The sequence below is a fragment of the Trichomycterus rosablanca genome, chromosome 16, assembly GCF_030014385.1.
Source record: "Trichomycterus rosablanca isolate fTriRos1 chromosome 16, fTriRos1.hap1, whole genome shotgun sequence".
Lineage (NCBI taxonomy): Eukaryota > Metazoa > Chordata > Actinopteri > Siluriformes > Trichomycteridae > Trichomycterus > Trichomycterus rosablanca.
Window position 1 is genome coordinate 15,461,073 of NC_086003.1, and position 24,212 is coordinate 15,485,284.

The 24,212-nt window shown below is 37.4% G+C and overlaps 1 protein-coding gene across 1 annotated transcript in view; it reads right to left on the reverse strand.

Moving 5' to 3' along the window:
* LOC134330327 (transmembrane protein 164) overlaps positions 1-24,212 on the reverse strand; it is a 53,846-nt gene that overhangs the window by 18,668 nt on the left and 10,966 nt on the right. The window contains exons 2-3 of the mRNA XM_063011401.1: positions 12,447-12,496; positions 8,535-8,601 (exon numbers count right to left, since the gene is read on the reverse strand). Coding sequence (XP_062867471.1) covers positions 8,535-8,601; positions 12,447-12,496 — 117 coding nt within the window. The remainder of the gene's footprint in view (positions 1-8,534; positions 8,602-12,446; positions 12,497-24,212) is intronic.

The following is a 24,212-nucleotide window of genomic DNA, read 5'->3' on the forward strand; positions in this document are numbered from 1 at the left end:
ACTTTCAAGGTCATTTGAGCATGGTTTAAAATGTGAAGACATATGCATTTTTTATGATGAAAAATCTGAACTGAGGGTTTAAGTTTGTGAGGATCTATAACTACAACATGACAGGTTTACTCAACATTTTAAATAGAGAAAATGTAAAGTTAAAGACATTGTTAAATTATAAAAACTTGTTGCATGCATACAAGAAAGCTCTTCTAATAAAGGGGTTTGTGTGTGGGGGGGGGGAGCTGCTTATCAGAGTCTTAATAGAATTACTGGGGAAAGTTCTTTTAATGGATAATGATCCCTTCAGACAAAAAAAAGCACAAATAAGCACAAATTTGTTGTGGTATTTTATCTACATTATATAAATAAAATTCATTATAATGCCAGCAATCTTGGGTGGCACAGCAGTAAAATACGTTAGCCAGAGATCCGAGGTTCAAATATTATCAGTGCTTTCGGCCCATCGATTGGCTATGTCTGAGGGGAAGCGGTTGGCAGAACAGCCTAGCCATTTGGAGGTGAACTTGTCAGTGCACTTTCAGTGCATTCAGATATACAGACCAGAATGATCTACTGTGGCGACACTTAAAAATACAGCATCAGGCGTAAAAGATACATGCTTTGTTGAGATTGACAATTTAAGCAGAGAAAACAAACCTGTGTAAAAATACCCACAGACATCTTCCAAATCTACAATACCCTTCTAAATGAGTGAAGGTTATAGGCCTATTTAGGGCAAAATCAATACCATTGTCCAGAGTTTTGGTTTATTACAAAGTCCTTCAAAATCCTCCCTACAGTCTAGCCACACTATGAACTTTGTTGTAGGGTGATGAGTTATGCTTGGCTCACTGGCTACAGAAAGTCATGAGGACAGCGGCTGAACAGAAAGTAGAGAAGCTCTGCACAAGCGAGCTTATTGTCTCAATACCGGTATTGTGAGGACACAGCCATGCTGCTGTTAATATCTTGTGATCTTTGACATCAGTATTAAAAAGTTAATTCTGGGTAATATTAGGAATGTTTTATGTTTAGTGTTGTCTTACATGACATTTTTGCATTTAATGTTTACATTATTAAAACAGAATCAGATGTAAATGTAGAGCCTATTTATAATTTGCTGCTACTCTCTACGGCCAAAAGTATTCTCCTCTGGGAACGCTTAGATTTTGGAGTGTGTCTGTGGGAATTTGTAAGGTAGAACAAAAAGGTCTGGCCTACAGTCAACATTCTAATTCATCCCAAATGTGTTTAATGGGGTTAATGAAAGTCATGATGCTGTGTTTCAAATTAAACGCTACTGTACCAAATAGTATGTCTACTATAGGCACTTGGAATTAGCAGATAGCATTTTAGTTCATTTTATGCAACTGAGAAGAAAAATGCAGTCCAAGAAAATCTCTTTTTTTGTAAGATTAACTGCCAAGGTGACACTGACATAGTGTTAGTGTTAGTGAGTGTTGTGCTGGTACGAGTGGATAAGACACAGCAGTGCTGATGAAGTTTTTAAACACATCACTGTCACTGCTGGACTGAGAATAGTCCACCAACCAAAAATATATCCAGACAACAGCGCCCCGTGGGCAGCCTCCTGTGACCACTGATGAAGGTCTAGAAGATGACCAACTCAAACAGCAGCAATAGATGAGCGATCGTCTCTGACTTCACATCTACAAGAGGACCAACTAGGTAGGAGTGTCAAATAGAGTGGACAGTGAGTGGACACAGTATTTAAAAACTCCAGCAGCGCTGCTGTGTCTGATCCACTCATACCAGCACAACACACACTAACACACCACCACCATGTAATTCTCAGTGCAGTACTGAGAATGATCCAACACTGAAATAATACCTGCTCTATAGTGGTCTTATGGGGGTCCTGACCATTGAAGAACAGGGTGAAAGCAGGCTAAAAAAGCATTTAGAGAAATAAATGGACTACAGTCACTAATTGTAGAACTTCAACGTGCTTCTATATGGTAAGTGGAGCTGATAAAATGACAGTGAGTGTAGAAACAAGGAGGTGGTTTTAATGTTATCGCTGATTGGTTATGTTTATCTGTACAATACAAATCTGTTTGTATTCTGTTCGTTTCTAGGCAATTCCAACATGTTCTGTTGATCACTGAAGTCCACCTACCAGTTTTCCTGGTAACTGAAGACTCAGAATAGGATATGTGTCTGGCTCAACATGAACGGCAGGTCAAGTGCTATCTTAAAGTCCTTTTATTAATTTCTTACAACATGTGTGCTGCTTTAAGTGGTCCTTTCCTGGTGCAGTGTCATGCCTGGTCTACTTCTAATGAGCCAGTGTGGCCACCAATTGACCTCCTTTAACAAGGTTTTGGTGCTGGGCCTAATAAAGCTGTATAAATGGAAGTATTTGTAGTTGATAAAGCCGTATAAATTGTAGTTATTGTAGTTCGTCATAGGCTGACGAAGTTGATAGGCTTAATTGGCTTTTTCTAAGTTGGAAAAAGTTAAAGGAAAATCGTATCAATCAAAAGTGGACATTACTTTCAAACAGTGACAAAATGCTCAGGAAAAGTTTAGCATGTTTCCTGAGAGTACAGTGGTGTCCAAAGAAATAATACAAAGGAAGTCATTATGAATATAATCTTCCTAAATAATTGATCACCCAAATGACTTTCCATTTTTATGTTTGTGCTGTGCTCAAATATTTCACAAGTTCATTTTCGAGTTGGGCTGCTGGTAATAAGTAACAAACATGTAGCACATTAGTATATTGCACCAGAGCCAAACATTAGTGTTACATTAACAAAATATCTTTATTAATCAGTAAATTGTCTTCAAATGTCATTATATTGTAATGAATATTCTTCCTTGAAACAGCCGAATAGAAAACAAAACAAGGCAGAAAGCAATTGTGGTGGGAGTCTGACTACAACATAATGAATCCATTTCGGTAATGGACTATAAACGTCTGAGAGGAGGTTTTCAAGTAAGTGCACATTTTGCTTCAACATGTTTTTTATTCATTAGACTTTCCTCCACACTGAAACCACTTTTTTCCTATCCAAAGAGCATTAATTTAAAAACACTCTTCAGGAACGGACATATTTGAAAATGTAAGTGCTGTGCAGTAAGGCCATACAAATTCTTCAAATAAGGGATAAAGAAAAAAATATAAGTAGAACATTTACAGTATACACCGATCAGCCATAACATTAAAACCACCTCCATGTTTCTACACACATTGTCCATTTTATCAGTTCCACTTACCATACAGAAGCACTTCTACTTCTACAAAGTTCTACAATTACTGACTGTATCTGTTTCTCTGCATGCTTTGTTAGCCCCCTGTCATGCTGTTCTTCAATGGTCAGGACTGTCCCAGGACCACTACAGAGTAGGTATTATTTGGGCAATGGATCATTCTTATCATTGCAGTGACACTGACATGGTGGTGGTGTGTTAGTGTATGTTTTGCTGATATGAGTGGATTAGACACCACAGCGCTGCTGGAGTTTTTAAACACCTCACTGTCACTGCTGGACTGAGAATAGTCCACCAACCAAAAATATATCCAGCCGACAGCGTCCTGTGACCACTGATGAAGGTCTAGAGAATGACCAACTCAAACAGCAGCAATAGATGAGCGATCGTCTCTGACTTTACATCTACAAGGTGAACCAACTAGGTAGGAGTGTCTAATAGAGTGGACAGTGATCCACTCATACCAGCACAACATACACTAACACACCACCACCATGTCATTGTCACTGCAGTGTTGAGAATGATCCACCACCTAAATAATAGCCATGACCTTTAAAAAACAGTATGAAAGGGGGCAAACAAAGCATGCAAATAGGTAGACTACAGTCAGTAATTGTAAAACTACAAAGTGCTTCTATATGGTAAGTGGAGCTGATAAAATGGACAGTGAGTGTAGAAACAAGGAGGTGGTTTTAATGTTACGGCTAATCAGTGTACTGTATATGTGTATATATCGGATAGCAAGAAACTAATAAAAAAAGAAGGGCCTTTTACTGCAATAAACTTGGAAGAATTCCAGGAAGTCTGAACAATTCAACCTTTTATTTTCACTGGAGATGGGCCATTAGAGTTCCAGATTTTCTTTGAAGAATGGACGCATTGTTTAAGATTGCAAACATGGATCCTCTGCAGTTTAGCTCATTACAGATCATTTTAATAATAGGAAATTTAATTATTTAACAACTACACCATCATACATTACACACTTTTGAAAACCCTCTCCATTGTTGCAGATAACTGCAAATATGTGTTTTTTATTTCTATTTTTATTCATCTGTGAAAGGTGGGGGAAGAGCTTGAGTGGTTTTTATTCAGCTCAAATACAAAAGCCCCAAACCACATAAGCTGCTTCCTTTAAATGAATATGACTTCTGTTTAATAGTCTTAATGCACCGTTTGGTAGGATGATTAGCTAATGCTTTTAGTACATTAGGCAAAGACTTTACTTTTTGCTGTTTTGTAAATCTCATAACACTTGTGCTGTGATCTGTTACTACTGCCTGTTTGCTACCCACCTTCCTGTCCTGACAGCTAGGAACCTCTCACTGTTCCGATAAACAATAAAAGCTCTGTGCTCTATGCATGAGTATATGCATATGAAACTGATTATCTAACAGCAGCATCAAACAGCTATTGTTGTAACAATTGTGGGTTTGTCAGCAATGGTATGTATTAAACACAAATGCAAGAAACAGCAAACCAAAGACAGAATTTTGGGCTAGTATTAAACCAAAACTGTCATTATTTTGACAACATAGAGTTTGGACACAGCCTCATTTATAGCACTTACCTCGTCACATCAAACAACTTAATGACAATGTCGAAATAGTCCTGCTTAGGTACCAAGTGCACGTTTAATGTAACCATTTTGTCTTCCGGTGCTACCAGAGATACCAGATTGCATCCGAGGAGAGCACGTCGCTGTACACGCCTCTTCCGACACGTGCACAGCCCTCTTCTTCTCGCCTCTGCATTCTGCACAGGCGTCTCTTCCGCCAATCAGGGTCCTTACACAGCATATGAAGACCCACCCACCCACACATAGTCCAGCGCCCACCCTGCAGATACGGTGGCTAATTAGTATCTGCTGCAGGCTAGATGGCGCCCAGCCGACCGGAGGCAACACCGAGTTTCGAACCGAGGAGTTCAGAAACTTGGTGCTGGTGTGCAAGCAAAATATCCCGCTGCGCCACCTGGGCGCCCATATGTAACCATTTTCCTGTCTTTTGGTGTGGATTGTCCTTAGCAGAAATTGCCAATCTTGACCATGTGACAGCCATCATGTATATAATACAGAAATACCCAGGCATTTTAGGAAAAATTTTAAGCCCGTCTGTGGTGAAATTGAACCTTGGTGAAAATTAGGACTTTCCAACAAGATACCAAGCACACTTCCAAGTCAACCAAAACCTAGTTAAGGAATCAGTTCTGGAATATCCTGGAGTTGCCTTCTTAGTCTCCAGATTTAAATCCAATAGAAAGCAAGTTGCTGCACAAAAGCCATCAAACCTCAATGAGCTGGACGCTTTTACATAACAAGAATAAGCAAAGATTCCACAAGTATGGTGTCAGAAGCTTTTTAGGACTTACCAACTCGCTTAGCAGAGATTAGCAAAAGCAGACATTAGGCAGATGGATGTTCCTGAGAACTAGATGTCTAGAGAACTAGATGTTTTTTTCCCCATTTAAAATCAAATTGTCAAATTATCAATGTAAGGGAACTGGAGATGACTTGATTGGTAGAGCTTATTTGCTGACATCCTACTTAGTACACTATTTTGGGATTCAGCATAAAAAAAAAAAAGGGCACTAGTTTTTACCAGTACATTTAAGACTTGTCCAGAAGCTTTTAAGATAACTGTGCTCTAATAAAACTATTTTAGTATCATTAAAATAGTGGGCGGCACGGTGGCTCAGTGGGTAGAACTGTCTCCTCACAGCAAGAAGATCCTGGGTTCGATCCCCAGGTGGGGCGGTCCGGGTCCTTTCTGTGTGGAGTTTGCACGTTCTCCCTGTGTCTGCATGGGTTTCCTCCAGGAGCTCCGGTTTCCTCCCACAGTCCAAAGACATGCAAGTGAGGTGAATTGGAGATGCATATTATTCATGACTGTGTTCAATATAACCTTGTGAACTGATGAATCTTGTGTAATGAGTAACTACTGTTTCTGTCATGGATGTAACCATAGAGTGTAAAACATGACGTTAAAATCCTAATAATAATAAAATAAAAAAATGACATTAAAATAGTTGTAATAGAGATGCTTTGGAAATATTACTGAGATATTTATGCAGAAGCAGAACTGAACTGTTATCAGATGATTAAAGTGTAATATTTAAAGGAATTCTCATTATAGTACACAATGAGATTTCAAAACTAATTGTGTCAATGCCACCCATATGTGTAAATAGTTTTGTTTTAAGTAAGCCTTATGTGATTAAGATAAGCAGTGCTCCCGCCTTACTGAAAAGTAAACAAACAGCTTTCTGACTCATGTAGACTAAGGTTTAGACTCAATACGAGGGATTTTCAAAAAGTTTCCACACTTTTATATTTTCATTAGAAACGGTGAGGGCGGGAGGAGTAGTAATTGGTCGTGTCTGAGAGACTGAGAGAGAGCTTATAGTCCGGATTTAACACCATCTGATTTTCACCTTTTTGGACGCTCAAAGAAGCTTTAAGGAGAAGAAGATTTTCATGAGGTGATGATGTGAAAGCAGTGGTGCATCAGAGGCTAAGCGGTCAACCAAAAACATTTTTTGCTGATGGCATTAAAAAGTTGGTACGACGCTGGGAAAAATGCATCGGAAAGTGACTATGTAGAAAAGTGATGTCATTTGTTTTAGAAATTCCTAATAAATAGAGTTGAAGAGAGTTGAAGAACCCTTATATTAGCTTAAAACGATGCAAGTAACCCTAATTATCAGACTGCTAAAATCTAATTTTTGTAGTCATCTGATTATTCTGTTTATTTAAATTCTCTCAGTTGTTATTCCTCTGACAAACAGACAGACACCCATCTCTACTATCCTTCATTACTGTCCATGTGCTTTTAAACTGGCATAAAACGAAAGAGAAATGCATTTCCTTTCACTAACTCAATTTTCATTATCCATAAAAAACATTCTTTCAAACTTCCTTATTGTTGGTTGCACCTTAGTTTAGTATTAACCTTCTCTTATTTCCTTATATGAATGGACTTTTAATTTGTATAGCAGCAGCAAGTGACCCGTAAACAGTCAAAAGCATTTTATTTTGCTGTAGGGCAGAATGCCATGCTCAGTCTTTCCCTTTTTTACTTTATTGTAGAGGTCTAAAAGCTGTTATTGCCAAGAAACAGTTCTTCAAAAAGTACTTATGTTATAAATTTGCGGAATCAGAATACATCTATTAATGTGTCACCTATTAATATGTTATTTGTATTATATTAACATATTTCTTTGTGTTTATAAAATTGCTTATAAATTACAAACTTGCCCTACCAGAATGAAATGTTTCCAGATTTCCTAAATTTATGAACAATAATTATTTCATTATTATTATTTTTTTATTTTCTATTTTTCTCCAACCTTTTCCCTCAAATTCTCTCCCCTAATCTAGTTGAGTCCAATTACCCTGATTGCATCCTCCACTGATTCAACCCTCCACCGCTGACTGAGGAGCTTTTCAACTGACACACGCCCCCTCCGACACGTGCTCAGTACAGACTGCATTTTTCACCTGCATGAGTCGAGTTTATATATACCGATCAGCACTGTGCACGGAGAGCCACACCCTGATCAGCATTATTCCTCAGCCCTGTGCAGGCACCATCAATCAGCCAGCAGGGGTCGTAATTGCACCAGTTATGAGGACCTATGATTTGGCTTGGTCCTAACCCTATGAACAACAGTCAATCATTGTTCATGCAGCCGAGCTGAGTTTCGATAAGATGTATTTGTAAAACCCAGCTCTGGTGTGCTGGCGTATTTTACCGCTGCGCCACCTGAGTGGCCTTATGGACAATAATTATTAATTGCCTAAATTATTAGTTGCACTGATAAATGTTCCTTTTAAATTGATTGACAAATGTCTCACAATGTTTGATACAAAGTGGTGAGTCATGAACCAACCACCTAGCCTTTGTTATTATTATTTATTAGGATTTTAACGTCATGTTTTATACACTGTGGTTACATTTATGACAGAAACAGTAGTTACTCGTTACTTGAGTTACTCGAAGATTCATCAGTTCACCGGGTTATATCAAACACAGTCATGGACAATTTTGTATCTCCAATTCACCTCACCTGCATGTCTTTGAAATGTGGGAGGAAACCGGGGCTCCCAGAGGAAACCCACACAGACACAGGGAGAACATGCAAACTCCACACAGAAAGGACCCAGACCGCCCCACCTGGGAATCAAACCCAGGACCTTCTTACTGTGAGGCAACAGTGCTACCCACTGAGCCCCTGTGCCGCCCGGTATTAAATTAATAAATAATAAATAAGCATTAAAAAATGTTGATGATGGCAGTACTTACTAGTCTTGTGTTGACCACAGGGAAAAGAAGAGCTAACAGTGCACCGTTTAGCATGTGGACCTGCAGCCTACAAAAAAACAAAAAGATTACATGAATTTAAGCAAAAGGAATGCTGTTGTAGAGATGAGTATCATATAACAAATTATAAAACTAAATATGACATTACACTAAGAGAACTATCTATAAAAATGTATAAAAATACACTGTGTAAAACTAATTTTGTGCAATTTATTTATTTCTATTTTTATTCATTTAAAAAGTGATTCGTAACATTTAATTACCAACCCAGTCAGGATTACTGAATTTGGCTTTAGTTAGCCACTTATTACAAACTTTACCATCAAAGCCAAGCAATCACTATAATAATACAAGAGTTTAAATTTAGCTGAAATGAGTTACAGCTGTTTTTAAGGACTGCACCAAACCACAGTGTAAGCAATTATCTGCAAATTGAGGAAGATTGGAACATTGGCCAGCTCCTGATATATCTTCAAATCTTATCTTTTCATAAAAATCCCAGAAAAAAAGAAACTGATAAAAGAACTGCAAATCTCTAACCTCAGCTAAGATAGTTGTTTATGACTTTACAATACATAAAAGACCAGGCAAATTATGTTCACAAGACAGTAACATGATGGAAACAACTTCTAACATAAAAGTTATTATTTTTTTATCTGACATCTGAAATGACAATCCAGCAGTCAAATATTAGAGTGGTAGCGTGACACTGTCAACATTAAACAATGAAGTCCACTCCTTGTCTGAAAATACTTCAACTCTTTGTCTGACAACCATCTGTCCATAGGCTAAAGCTGTGAAAAACTGGTTTGTGTAGTTAGACGAAAGCATTGTCATCTCTGTTAAACGTGATAATACCAGTTATTAAGGGCTATACAAGTGTTTTTCTATACAAGTTTTGAGTAGCTCATGTTGTGGGCGCGACATTATGAGAAATGAGACATGTTTGACTAGTCTCGCTGATCACACACACACACGCACGTTTAATGTTATCCAACTCAGTCGGAAAAAAGGACTCCTGGCTAGCAAAACTTAAAACTAAAGCTAACAGTGAAGATAAATCGGTGACAAAAACAATGACTGCTGTTATAGGACATGGGGGTGTGTGTCTTTCTTTAAGAGAGATGTATAGTGGGAGATGCTCTGTTCACAAATCGCTATAAGTGAGTCAGGAGTCGATTCGTATGAAGCGAAGCTTGTGCACGTTCTGAGTTTCTCTTCTCAGTCAGCTGTCCATTTTACTGTTATTAATGAATGCTACGATACTCCCTTTTCTTTGTGTATTTGGCCTCTTTGTAATTGCTTGTTTATTTATCAGCACTGTACAAATAATTCCCCTATAAAATATGGCATTTTACTCTATTGGACAGGTATATTTGGAGATTTCTGTTTCAACCATACTGAACAGTTGATATCTGGAACATTTTATTGTCATGGTTGAGTTTATTCATATGCATTGGTTTTTAAAAGCCTGTTAAAACGTTAATTTAAGAAAGCATTTTACATGTAAATGCCCAGTCCAGTACGACTTAACCAGGCCATTATGGGTTTTCTAGCTTTCTTGCTGGCCCTGAGTGAACTGCGGTTGGCAGCTAATGTTGGTTCTGTTTTACATGCAAACCCACAAGCCTGTGAGTAATCTGGCAGAATGTTTCAGGGCAATGAGAGTTGCAACAGCAATACACAACAATGTGTAAAAAAAATGAACAAAAATCATTTTAATTACTGTGTATAAAACTTAATAATTATAATTATTAAGTAATAATTAATCCCATAAAAGTCGGTAGTGAAGTCTTAAATGCTATTTTTTAAACTCATCACAAAAAACAGAAGCAAGATAGGATCCAGACCAGCATAGTGCAAGTAAAATATTATCTCCAACAATCAAATTTAATCAGGTGATTATTGTAAAGGTATAGATAGAGTTGATGCCACCCCTCTTCCCCATACTGGCCTCCAATGCTCCAACGGAATAAAATGTGGTCCCAGAGAAAGAAATTCTGCTTAGCATTCCCCTATTTACTTCAACCCATCCTCCCCAAACAGAACCTCTCAAAGCAATGTTTTACCTCAGGGGGGCCAAATACAGACCAGGAACATTCACACGGAGTTGCCAAACCTGTTTCACTAGGACACTTGCCATACTTGTCACACGGTAATCATTTGTTTATTACAGAACCCCAGAGGCTATGTACAACGGTGTATTTTTATAATGTGAGATATTTCTAATAGTGGTGACAGCAAATGTTAATTATTTCATGTTGGACTTTCCCATCCAGACCACAATCCAATTAGACCAAGAGTAAACAAACTCAATACGGTGGAATCAGAAAAGTATTCATACCCCTTGAGTTTTTTGCACACTTCGTGTTGTGGAGTTGACTTTGAATGGATATCTGTCATTTTTACCCATGATATACACAATCACATTACCACCCATAATAATAAAGGTATTCAGACACTTCTACTTTGTAGAAGCTCTGTAGGCAGCAATTACAGCTGTAAGCCTTCATAGACATGTCTCTACAAACTTTGAACAACTGAATTTGGGCAGTTTATCCCATTTTTCAAGTCATATCCTTTCAAGCGCCTTAAGATTGGATGTTGTGCATCTTTGAACTGCCATCCTCAAGTCTCTCAACAGACGCAGGATATAACTTTAGACCCACCCAAAGCTCCGGACTAAACCTCATTAAACACTTTTGGAAAAGCTTGATTACAAGCCAAACATTCCGTTCGGCCATTCAATCGTATATTTTAGGCTCTGCAGATATAGGTACGTCCTTCAACACAAAGCTGTAAACGTTAGGCTTCTGAGCAGGGCCTTTAAACCTCATTAGCTTGGAATGTGTCACGTCTCAATTGTAAGGTGTTTTGAATAAGTCAGCCACAAGAACTCAAGAACCTCAATATAAACTATGTATTACAGTAGCTTGTTATTTAACAGTTATTATTTATATATTATATATATAATATACACTGATCAGCCATAACATTAAAACCACCTCCTTGTTTCTACACTCATTGTCCATTTTATCAGCTCCACTTACCATATAGGAGCACTTTGTAGTTCTACAATTACTGACTGTAGCCCATCTGTTACTCTGCATACCTTTTTAGCCTGCTTTTCATGCTGTTTTTTAATGGTCAGGACCCTCCCAGGACCACCACAGAGTAGATATTATTTGGGTGGTGGATCATTCTCAGCACTGCAGTGACACTGACATGGTGGTGGTGTGTTAGTGTGTGTTGTGCTGGTATGAGTGGATAAGACACAGCAGCGCTGCTGGAGTTTTTCAACACCTCACTGTTACTGCTGGCCTGAGAATAGTCCACCAACCAAAAACATCCAGCCAACAGCGCCCCGTGGGCAGTGTCCTGTGACCACTGATGAAGGTCTAGAAGATGACCAACTCAAACAGCAGCAATAGATGAGCGATCGTCTCTGACTTTACATCTACAAGGTGGACCAACCAGGTAGGAGTGTCTGATAGAGTGGACAGTGAGTGGACACAGTACTTAAAAACTCCAGCAGCACTGCTGTGTCTGATCCACTCATACCAGCACAACACACACTAACACACCACCACCGTGTCATTGTCACTGCAGTGCTGAGAATTATCCACCACCTAAGTAATACCTGCTCTGTGTTGGTCTGTGGGGGTCCTGACCATTGAAGAACAGGGTGAAAGCTGTCTAAAAAAGTATGTAGAGAAACAGATGGACTACAGTCAGTAGTTGTAGAACTACAAAGTGCTTCTATATGGTAAGTGGAGCTGATAAAATGGACAATGAGTGTGGAAACAAGGAGGTGGTTTTAATGTTATGGCAGATCAGTGTATACATTATATGATTTACTAGAATTTATATATAATATACTATATATATACTTACCTAAATATGATCATAGCTGTCTTACCGGGAGGACAGGCCAACAGGAAGATCTGTTCAAGTACACAAAGACAAAATGATGTTTAGTTAACATGCCTGTTATTTCCCTCTGTTTATATTAGTCTACTTTAAACTGTATATATACAAACAGGCATCAAAATATAGGAGCAACTAACAGTGTTATTAGATCAGCATTAGGAACAAAAGTCATGGTGTTTGAAATAATTTACTACACTGTGTATAAAAAATATTCTGTGTTGAGTAGGCACTGCTCTGCCATGCAGTATCCAATCAGAGGGTAATGAGTCAGACCTAGCAGTTTTCTTCATGCTAATCACACAATTAGGACCTTTAAGTCACATACTTTTCATACATAAAGTGAAATGCTGGAAATATAACAAAATAATGACTCAGTACGCAATTGAGAATATGGTAAAATACAAAAAATAGTAGTAAGTGCTGTTAAAGCAGCCATCAATTGCTAGAACTCTCCAATGACCTTCAAGTGGCACTAGTTTAAGTGGCTGCAACAGTATACAACTGTAAAGCTGTTTGCATCTTATCAGTTAGACCTTCGCTGATCAAACATGAGTAAAACCGTCACAAACTTTACAAATCGGAATTCATTTCTGAAAAGTAATATAAAATAACATTTATTTGATTCAGGTTATTTAATTTATGTATGTACGAGGGTCCTTCACTTTTTAAACTCTATTGGTTGAAAAAACAAAAACAAAAACACATGATGAAACAAATGACATCACTTTTCTACATAGTCAACTTTTGATGCATTTTTTTTACCAATGTTTTAAAACCATCAGCAAAAAATGTTTTTGGTTGAGCTGGTAGCCACTGATGCAGAGCTGCTTTCACATTATCATCATCACCACGTAAAAATCTTCTTCCCCTTAAAGCGTCCAAAAAATGGAAATCAGATGGCGCTAAATCCTATACTATAAGCTCTCTCAGTCTCTCAGACACGACCAGTTACTACTCCTCCCGCCCTCACCATTTCCAATGAAAACATAAAAGTGCGAAAACTTTTTGAAGATCCCTCATATGTAATTCATTTTCATTGTCAGATAAACCATCTCATATTTTGACACTGAAAAAAAATCTATTTTCTTATTATAGTAATGTAATTACTGACACCTATGTTAGTGTCAGGAAATAAGTGATAAAACAGAACTGACAACCTGAATAGATGGTGCAAGTTTAAAAAAAAATAGTATTAGGCATAAAACATATTAATATTAATTGCATAAAAAAGTTGATGAAGCTAAAGAAATTATGGCTACCATTGCTAATATGCTATTTAGCCAGAGTGCTATTAAAATGTATGTAGCATACTTTTTATTTAGTAAATTTTTGTTGTTTTTTTCCCTAAACACCACAATCAAGTGTACCAAAATTTATAAATGCTAAACAAAAATATATACATATATAATATATACATTTTACAGTCAAACCAGACCATGTTAAAAGGTAAAAGTGTGTATAAATTCTGTTCACTCAAATAATTGGCAAGAATAGTGCTTAGTAATTTCAGTTTTTCAAAACATTGCTTTTAGCTAAATTTTAATTTATTAATAAAACATTTGACATAGCACTTAAATAAATACTACACTACAAGCTAAAAAAAACGTAATATCAGTTCTTAGTTATGGTACAATACTGTTTCCATTTTATTCAGCCATTGCTCTTTTACTTCTGAGATCAGGTTACTGTATCATTTTCAAATTAAGACATGATGAGTCAAATGTGGAAAATTACAAGATAAGCACTTAAGAACTGACAACAATACCTTATACCTTAAACTATGGTGTTTGGATACAGCTAAATAGATACTTTGGCTTATATCCATATTAAACCCATCATCCAGTCAATGCTTACACAGCTGTTTCTGATGTAAATGAAATCCAGCGCTGTTTATGAAAAACACAAGCTCAGAATTTAAGAACTATGCTTATGCTATCTAGTCTTTAGTGGACACTGAATACACAGACTGAACGTGAAAACCGCAAGAAAGAAAAAATATTACTCTGTTCCGAAGAACAAATCTGTGAAATTTAGATTAACACACAAATAGCAGGATTTCATTTTAAATTGATCACATCTAAGGTTCTACCTCATTCACGGCCGAAAAATCACGTCACGGTGGAATGAGATGCTGCCCGTGCATTATGCAATTTGCTGTGAAATTTAAAATTTAAAGTTTGTGTTTAGCGATTTAAAATTTTTCATTCACGTAGCATATGAAATATGAGGCACGCTATGCAATATGAGGTGGTTCTAGCAATCATACGGCATCATAATTATGTTAGTGTACCAGACTTCTCTGTGGTGTAGTGTGCTGACAATGTTTGATGTATGTGTTTATGTAGTGATGGCATTTTGTCCCTTTGGGGATTTCATAATCAATAAAAAGTGTGCTTCTCTACACACGTGATCATCTCTCTGTAGTCAGTGCTCAAAAGAAGAAGCCAGTAAAGTATTATGCAAACTATAGTTTGTTTATAAACTCAGCAAACTCTAAAGTTCAGTTACATTAGCAATCGGTTAGACAAAACTAAGTTTGGAAAACTCCCAACCGATTATGTGGAGGCAGAGGGGGTGTGTCAAAACACGGACGAGTATTTACATATCTGTTAAGGTGAGCTGTGCTGTGTATTGTAGCTTCCATTGATTTTATCATTAAATTTATGAGTGTAATTTAATTGTCACTGTCGTGAAATGTGGCACTTTAGTTTACAAATCTGTGAAATCAGACACAATCACACAAACACTTTTTGTAGCCAGTCAGGATTTCATTTCTTGTATTCATTTTTTTGCTATTGTTCCTTAAAAATGCTTCTACTCCCAAGATATTATAGGACTGACATCTGTGCACTTCATGTTTAACCTTTATTCACAGATTTGCAGCGATGTACAAGCTTATCTAGATGTTTTACATACTTAAATATTTACCTTTGTGATAAGTTTGCTGACTCTTCAACGCAGCTCTTATCTAAACAAACATGCTGCCCAGCAAATGCACCACCACCACTTATATAGGGGCTTTGCTTTGCCTTTCTGCCAAACATACAAACAGTTTTATTAAATAATTTCTTGGTCTTTCTCATCCTGCCCCCTGACATTTTATAATGACATTTTGGATTGTGTAAATTGCAACTTTGAAGCACTTTGGTATCTTTTTATAGCGTTCCCTACTTTGTAGGCATTGATTCATGGTTGGCACAAGGTTTTAAGAGTACAAGAATTTTTGAATTTGAATTTTTCAAAGTAGTGCTAGGCATGCACTCTTCTGTACATGTTGTGTTCTACCAATTTTGATCTATTTACATCCTAATACTGTTTCATTTGAGGGTAATTTACCTCTCTTTTTTTCTATTTATTTATGCATTTTCTCCCTTTTTCTTCCGATTTAGTGGAGTCAATTTGTCTTCCGCTGCTGTGGCTTCCTGATTGCATTCGAGGAGGGTATATTGCTGCTCACGTGCGCACAGGCCCCTCGGTCTGCTAACCAGGGTCCTTGCACAGCACTTGCAAGTCACTTGGTCCGGTCATTTCCCCACCCAGCAGACACGGTGGCCAATTTGTGTCTGCTGCATGCACTGCCAACTGTGCCCGCAAGAAGGTGCCCAGCCAAGATTCGAACTGATTAACATTTTTTTTACTGTATATTGTTCACCGAACTACTTTAATACACACAGATTTGTTTACCTTATGCAGTTTTTTGCTGGTAATTAGTAAGACTTTCAAACCTAAAGAATGAACAAACTTTAAAGAAAAGCAGTTTGGCTGTAGTGATTACACAGTTTTTTTTTCTTTTTCAACCAGTATTTTAAAATGTTGGCCATTTGACCAGGGAGTCAGTCAGGAATTAGATTGTAAATAGATAAGTCTGTAGTGGCATGAAGGGCTTTTTAAGTTTTAATAATTTGACTAGCATGAGGAAAATACACAAGCCAGTCCAGCTTAGTGTTTTCAGATGTTTAATCTTATTATACACTTGATTTAAAACATTTATTTTTAAATAAGTTTGTTTTATTGTGTTCTTCAAGACATCTTGAACCATTCTTGTACCAAACTACCATTTAGCTTATATAATGGTTGTTGGTTATTATTTAATAGCCAGAGCTTACAATCTATACATGCATTGGGAACAATACTGGTAACAATCATTTATTCTTTTCTTTAAATGGTTTCACCAGTTTTGCTGAAGCATCACAAAACACATAAATGGCTTAGAACCCAATCATTTTAGTGGATGTGCTGCAGCTGGGACACAACAATGTGCTGCTCATAGCAACGATTGTGTTATTTTCAATACAATCAAAGCTTTTACACTGTAGACCATACACATGTGATTACATTTACACTAGGGCTGGGCGGTATTTGTATTTGTATCAAGGATTTGTATCATTTGTATCATTGAATCAGTACACGTGAAACAGTTGCAATAAATACATTTTTTATTGTTTACTTAGTATTTAAGTATAGTACAATTACCCTTAGCTCTCCCTTAAACAAATAAAATGACATGTACAACTTGACCACAGGTCTGTTGTAGAAAAGTGGACGACTTTAAATATCTCCGATTCCAGTTTGCTTATAACGTTGGTTTAGCAACTGACCTGAAGTATTTTCGCCCTGTAAGACATACCTGGAATCCACTGTTTTAATTATTGCTCTAAAAGCTTCTTTCTCGAATGTCTATAGAGAAATCATGTCCTTTAATATGTGGATTGTTACGGCGTTCGTAATGTCGTTGTTTGCAACAGCCATGGCTCGACAAACCGTACAGTATATAGTGTTTTAGTCTGTTCTAAACTGCCGACACGCCTTATTTCTTTGGCAGGTTCATACGGTGCATATTTGGTCTTCCTCTCTTCATCCTCCATCTGTTTTTGTTTATTTTTTTCACCATATCGAGGAAACCTCTCTCATCTGTTAACACTGACATGCAAACGCTAACTGGCTAACTACTTCATCTGCACGACGCTCCATAGCACTTTTAGCGGTAAACAATATTATTTGAGTTTCTGCCTACTGAGGCCTACAGCTGTTGTATTAACTATGCAACGGTACGGCGGTATTTGAAAAATCCATGCGGTATAAGGAATCAAAGACTATATAACGAATGTACCATCATACCGCCCAGCACTAATTTAAACATAGTCCAACCAGGGCATACAATATGGCTTAGGCTTTAGCTACCTGCATTTTCCCAAAGGTAAATCCAGATACACAGCAGTAGTTTTAGTAATATAAGCAGTAACATCTGAGGCAGAACAGTTACCTTGTTTTCTTTTTGGAGTCGGGTATATAAAAGATTAAATATGTAACTCAATGGGTGTGTTATAACATGTCAGCAGCAACTTATGCTATAAAATAATAAACACCCAGTAGACATTTTAATACAAAACTAGTTTATAAAAATTTAAAGAAAACCTCAAAAGGGATTTGCAGCGGGGTATTCCGCTAGCACACCAGCGCCGAGATGCATATTACATGGTTACCTGCATAATGTTTTATCAATTACATTCATAAATGTTGTAATTGCACTATTTATAAATATGCACAAGATGGGTACAAGATAAAAGACACACCACTTTAAACTGAAGTGACTAAATTGTAATCACTGTTGCATGGGTCAGTTTTTACTGAGCAAGAACTATTAGGCTGAATGATGATTAACAGTATGCATTAGATCTAAAGTGACGTGACATTTAAAAAAAAAAACTTGCAAAAAGGGTGCACACTGTCATCAGCAAAAGGTCAAACCCCTAAGTTTAGGAGACTATAGTTGTATGCTATATTTTAGAAACTTGTAAGTGTGGCTAAAATAACCAAATCCATTAGTTTAGAGTGTCTATGCAGCGTTTCTGACTAAAAATAGGACCATAATCAAATAAAACGTTTTTGCATCTCTGGTTATGTGAACTGGAATTTGTTTTATGCAGTTTTACTTAGTAGGTTGAGTATTAGAATAGCAAACAAAACCAACAAAATATTTCAGAAGATTTATTGTCTGAAGAATGACAACATTTATTTGTTATTTATCCCAGAGCACATTTAACTCAGTGAATGAGACTGTTCCATTTGTAAACATGAAGTGTGTGGGTGGGGGTGTGTGTTGGGTGGTGCACAATTGTTGCCATAAACATAAATAATTGAATCATGAACTTTGATGTGGCCAAAACTAGAAAGCAAACAGTGACCTTACCAGATATTGCTATTCTGCATGCTTTACAGTATTATTGATACAATATGGTGGAAACAAATATTTAATGTCAGATGACTTGACATTTTAATGTTTATATTTATTTCTCTATTTCAGTTGTCTGCAACGATTTTCAATGATATGAAGGTCAAGAGACGCCAGCAGCTTTACCATCTTTTATAGAAACAAGTCTTGGTCAAGTCAAGGTATTTTGGCTACACGTTTTGGGTTGTTTTTTGTTGAAACATGTAAATTCATTTTCTTGGCAGATTGAAAGCTGTATGCAGTAAGGTAACGGGGATGTAAACATAAATAAACATATTCCAATCATGTTATGATATGTTGGCAAGAATGTTTTACAAGGCAAGAACCCCCGCCCCTCCAATATGCCCACTTCCCCTCCATGTTCAATTCATGGCTACAGCCTTGATATGCATGCATTCTGCACAGGCGCCTCTATCTGCTATCAGGATCCTTACACAGCGATTGGAGACCCCGCCCACATAGTCCGGTCTTCCCGCCCTAGAAGACACAGTAGCCAATCAGAGTCTGATGCAGGCACTGCCAATTATGCCTGCTAGATGGCGCCCAGCCAACCAGCGGAAACACAGAGTTTCGAACCGAGGAGTTCAGAATCTCGGCGCTGGTGTGCTAGCGGAATATCCCGCTGTGCCACCTGGGCGCCCATACAGAAACATTTTTTATATTTTATATTAGTCCTACTTTTAGTCAGACTGATGTATACTGTACATTATAATATAGTGCAATTATTTTATCAGTGTCAATACATTTTAATTATATATATGCAAGGCTTTGAGATACTGACCATGTCTCAGTCAGCATACTTACTTACATTTTGAATCAACAAACATTTTACACTGTTGAATAATCACAAAAATGAGGACAAACCAACGGATATTTCATATAAAAACTAAGCAGCACATGGTCACAGGAAGAACGTTTTAAATGTCCTGCCATTATAAAAACATTGTCCAGTTTTAAAGGTACAAACATATATTTGGCCACCCCCCCATGTTTAATTCATAGCTACAGCCTTGATAATGTATACATTTTAACATAGTGATTATTTTTCAGCTTCAGTATATTTTAATTATATATATGCAATTGACCGATGAGCTAATGAGATACTGACCATGTCTCAGTCAGCATACTAATAAGCTGTCCTACATTTTTCACTGTTGAGTAACCACAAAGAGGAGGACAAACCATTGGATGTTTCATATAAAAACTGAGCAGCACAAGGCCACAGGAAGAACGTTTTAAATGTCCTGCCATTATAAAAACATCGTCAAGTTTTGAAGGTAGCCAAACATGATGGTTTCCTATTAAAAGAGCTGTACAGAAACAAATATTGATATTAAATGTTAATACTGCTTTTTGGTCACTAAGTCCACCCCAAATCAACGTATTTTTAATTACCAGTGTCCCTGTGGAACATTGTAGGTAAAACAAGGCTTCCTTCTGTTGTTTGTTTTGGCAGGTCGGTTCAAAAGAGGGTGAGTAAACAAACCAGCTTTCTTCAACATTTCCAGAAAGGACTTCGCTAATGTGAATTATATAATGTATCTAGTGCTGGACAATAATTCGATATCGATATATATCGCGATAGAAAATGTTTCAATAACGGTGATATGATTTTTAAACAAATTCGATCGATATGCAATTACGTCAGTGCGCTTTGCCCGTGTTACTTTTTTGCGGAAGCTTTTCTGCTCGCAGGTGTTCCAACAGGGACGCAATTCAACAGCGCACCTCAAGCGAGTAGTTCTCCATCAAAACAGTGCAGTTACACACTCAACATAAATGTCAACCACCAACACAATTACAGAAAAAGTACTAGTACTGAGTACTAATACCAGTTATTAATATTACTTCTTATTAGTTGTGGCGCACCACGAGTAAAGGCACCAACGGGTGTTTTTTTTTTGTTTGTTTTTTAAACAATTTAATAGCAGTTAAATAACACTTCTATTGAAAAGAGAATATTCAGTTTTAAGAAGCCCCAGCATTGAAGAAGGCTATTAAAAGTAAAGTAAATTTTCAATGCCGATTTGGCTTCATAGTGTTGGTCAGAATGTATCATATTCTTCAAAGAAAATTAAAATTTGTTTTCCATGCATTCACACTGACCTGTTCTGGGGTTCTGGAGTCTCACCAGTACACACAAGTTTGCAATCAAATGATCAAGTATTGCAAAGGAATATATTTGAAATTCTGTTAAGGTTATAGGCTATATTTTAGTTTTTCACAGGGAAAATGAGAAAAAAATAAAAAGCTTATTATGCTAGGCTTGATGTAATTCTACATGGCACTCACTGCCTGTATAGGTAAATGAGTGAGTGACCAAAACACTACTAGATCCACAGCTACTAGCCACATACAAAAATAAGGTATCAGACCCCTGTGTGAGCAATGGTCTCAGTCTGGCCACCACTATGAAAATTGTCTGGCTCCGCCACTGTCCACAGTTGAAAAAGAAGCAGACGAAATAGCTGATAAGAGATGAAGGACTAATTTAGTGTTGTAATCAGCTTGTATTTCTTGCCAGAAACCAGAAAAGAGGTTTGCAGGTACAGCCATCCAATTTTGGTGTTCTTGGCAGTTTTTCTGACATTTGTGTTATTCATATCGATATCGGAATTATATCGTATCGACCGAAATTAGGAGTTATATCGTGATATAAATTTTAGCCATATCGTCCAGCCCAAAATATATCCAATACATTTGAAAAGCCAGTGGTTTTGAAAAGAATATGTAAATGGAGGTAAAATGATTCCTCTCAATGCATTACTGATGCAAACAGACGTTGATGTGGGTAGACCTAATTTTGAAATATTCATCCTTGCATCCGGTTTATACAGGAATCTAAGTGCTATGAGTCACAGAGGTATGCCACAAACCTCTCTACCTAGTTCAGCATATTTATCCAACATATAGCAGTGCAGCAGATAATATTAAGACTTGGCTTTATGATTTAAAAGTTTCAGACTCCAGACATTAGAAACATTCTGTTCGGAGATGTTTTAATCTTCCAACCAGAATCACTGATAAAACAAACAAACAGTGGGAAACAGTTTGATCCTAATCTAATATAACACTTTACATTATTTTAGCTATGCAACAAAACCATTTTTAATTCTGATACTGATCCTTAAGTACTGGCAGAGTACCAATACTAACATACCCCGATTAGCCATAAAATTAAAACCACCTCCTTGTTTCTACACACACTTGTCCATTTTATCAGCTTCACTTACCATATAGAAGAACTTTGTAGTTCTACAATTACTGACTGTAGTCCATCTGTTTCTCTGCATGCTTTGTTAGCCCCCTTTCATGCTGTTCTTCAATGGTCAGGACTCTCCCAGGACCACCACAGAGCAGGTATTATTTGAGTGGTGGATCATTCTCAGCACTGCAGTGACACTGACATGGTGGTGGTGTGTTAGTGTGTGTTGTGCTGGTATGAGTGGATCAGACACAGCAGCACTGATTGAGTTTTTAAACACCTCACTGTCACTGCTGGACTGAGAATAGTCCACCAACCAAAAACATCCAGCCAACAGTGCCATGTGGGCAGCGTCCTGTGAACACTGATAAATGTCTAGAAGATGACCAACTCAAACAGTAGCAATAGATGAGCGATCGTCTCTGACTTTACATCTACAAGGTGGACCAGCTGGGTAGGAGTGTCTAATAGAGTGGACAGTGAGTAGACACGATATTCAAAAACTGCTGTGCTGCTGTGTCTGATCCACTCATACCAGCACAACACACACTAACACACCACCACCATGTCAGTGTCACTGCAGTGCTGAGAATGATCCACCACCCAAATAATACCTACTCTGTGGTGGTCCTGACCATTGAAGAACAGTGTGAAAGCAGGCTAAAAAAAGTATGTAGAGAAACAGATGGACTACAGTCAGTAATTGTAGAACTACAAAGTGCTTCTATATGGTAAGTAGAGCTGATAAAATGGACAGTGAGTGTAAAAACAAGAAGGTGGTTGTAACGTTATGGCTGATCAGTGTATATTCCTGATATTTACAATAAACCAGGATATTTACCAAGATATTTACAGTATAAACTTTGGGGTTGACATTTTTACATTTACTGTTGGTATATTGCTCTAGTAAAAGCATCTGCAAAACTGGTCCTCGTCCTTAAGCCTGGCAGGATTGTTTTGCATAAGACCGTTACCTGACTCGTGTATGTGTCAAAAATGACGCCATGGTATTAGTGTTCTCTTTGGCTGATGCCTATACGTCTCAACTACCAAGACAAGCTTCTACAATTATTATTAACAATGTAATAATACAAAATTATGATATGGCAAAAAAGTCAGAATATCACCTTATTATTGAGTTTTAGCCATATCACTAGCTTATGTGTGCTAAATTAATTATATAAAACAAACTGTTTGCTTATAACTTTTGGAAGCAGTTTAAGAAAAGTACTCTTTGGGCACAGTTACAGCATAACTATGCCCCTCATTGCGAGGCCCATGAACACATGGTTCACCAAGAACTTTGAAAGAGGTCTGACCTTAACCTCACTTAAAATATTTGGGATGAATTAGAACACTGACTGTCAGCCAGGTCTTGTATGGTACATTTTAGCAGATGCTTTAATCCAAAGCGACTTACAGTACTGTGAGAGTACACAGTCTAAGCAATTTAGGGTTAAGGGCCTTGCCCAAGGGCCCAACAGTAGCAACCTGGCCTGAACCAGCGACCTTCTGATTACTAGTCCAGTACCTTAACCACTAGGCTACAACATCCCTACTTAATAATAACTCATGGTTTGATATCGGATGTACAAAACGTTGGCCAGACAACCAGATAATTTTGACCAAAGATTGCATGAAACATGCCTAAAGCTCATGACCGTAAAAAGAATCAGCTAGGATCAGGGTGTGCTCATAGTATATAATACTCTGGCGTGGTCTCTGGCACAATGTCTGTCTGTTACTGCCAAGTATATCAATCCCCTGGCTTTTAATCATCAAATGCATGACTACACATTTACCAGAATGAATATCTGCCTTAAGAGATCTAAACTATTAACTAGAGATGGGACGATCGATCGGCTACGAATCGGTATCGGCCGATATTTCCTAAAAGTAGCCGATCCGATCGTGTGATATATAAAGATCACGTTAAGTTAACAGCTCAGTGGATTGATCCAGACTTTAAGCTACGAAGCGCCAACCATCGCATCAAAATTCATCAACCATCGTACAGAAACCACAGTGAAAGCTCTTCATGACCTAAAATAACATCATTAACGTTGTGCATCATACATACGATGTAATTTTGCTGATTGTAATATTTACTTTAAAAAGATAATACAACCCGGTCACATCTAAGTCGATTCTATCAGCACGTTATATAAACTCCTGGTTCACTTTGGTAAATCGTAAGCGGTTCTTACTTGTGATGTAGATGAGAACAGAAAACGTTACAGAGCCAATCAGAGGCAAAAGTTTATTCATTAGCAAATTCGTTAGTTCAGGATCA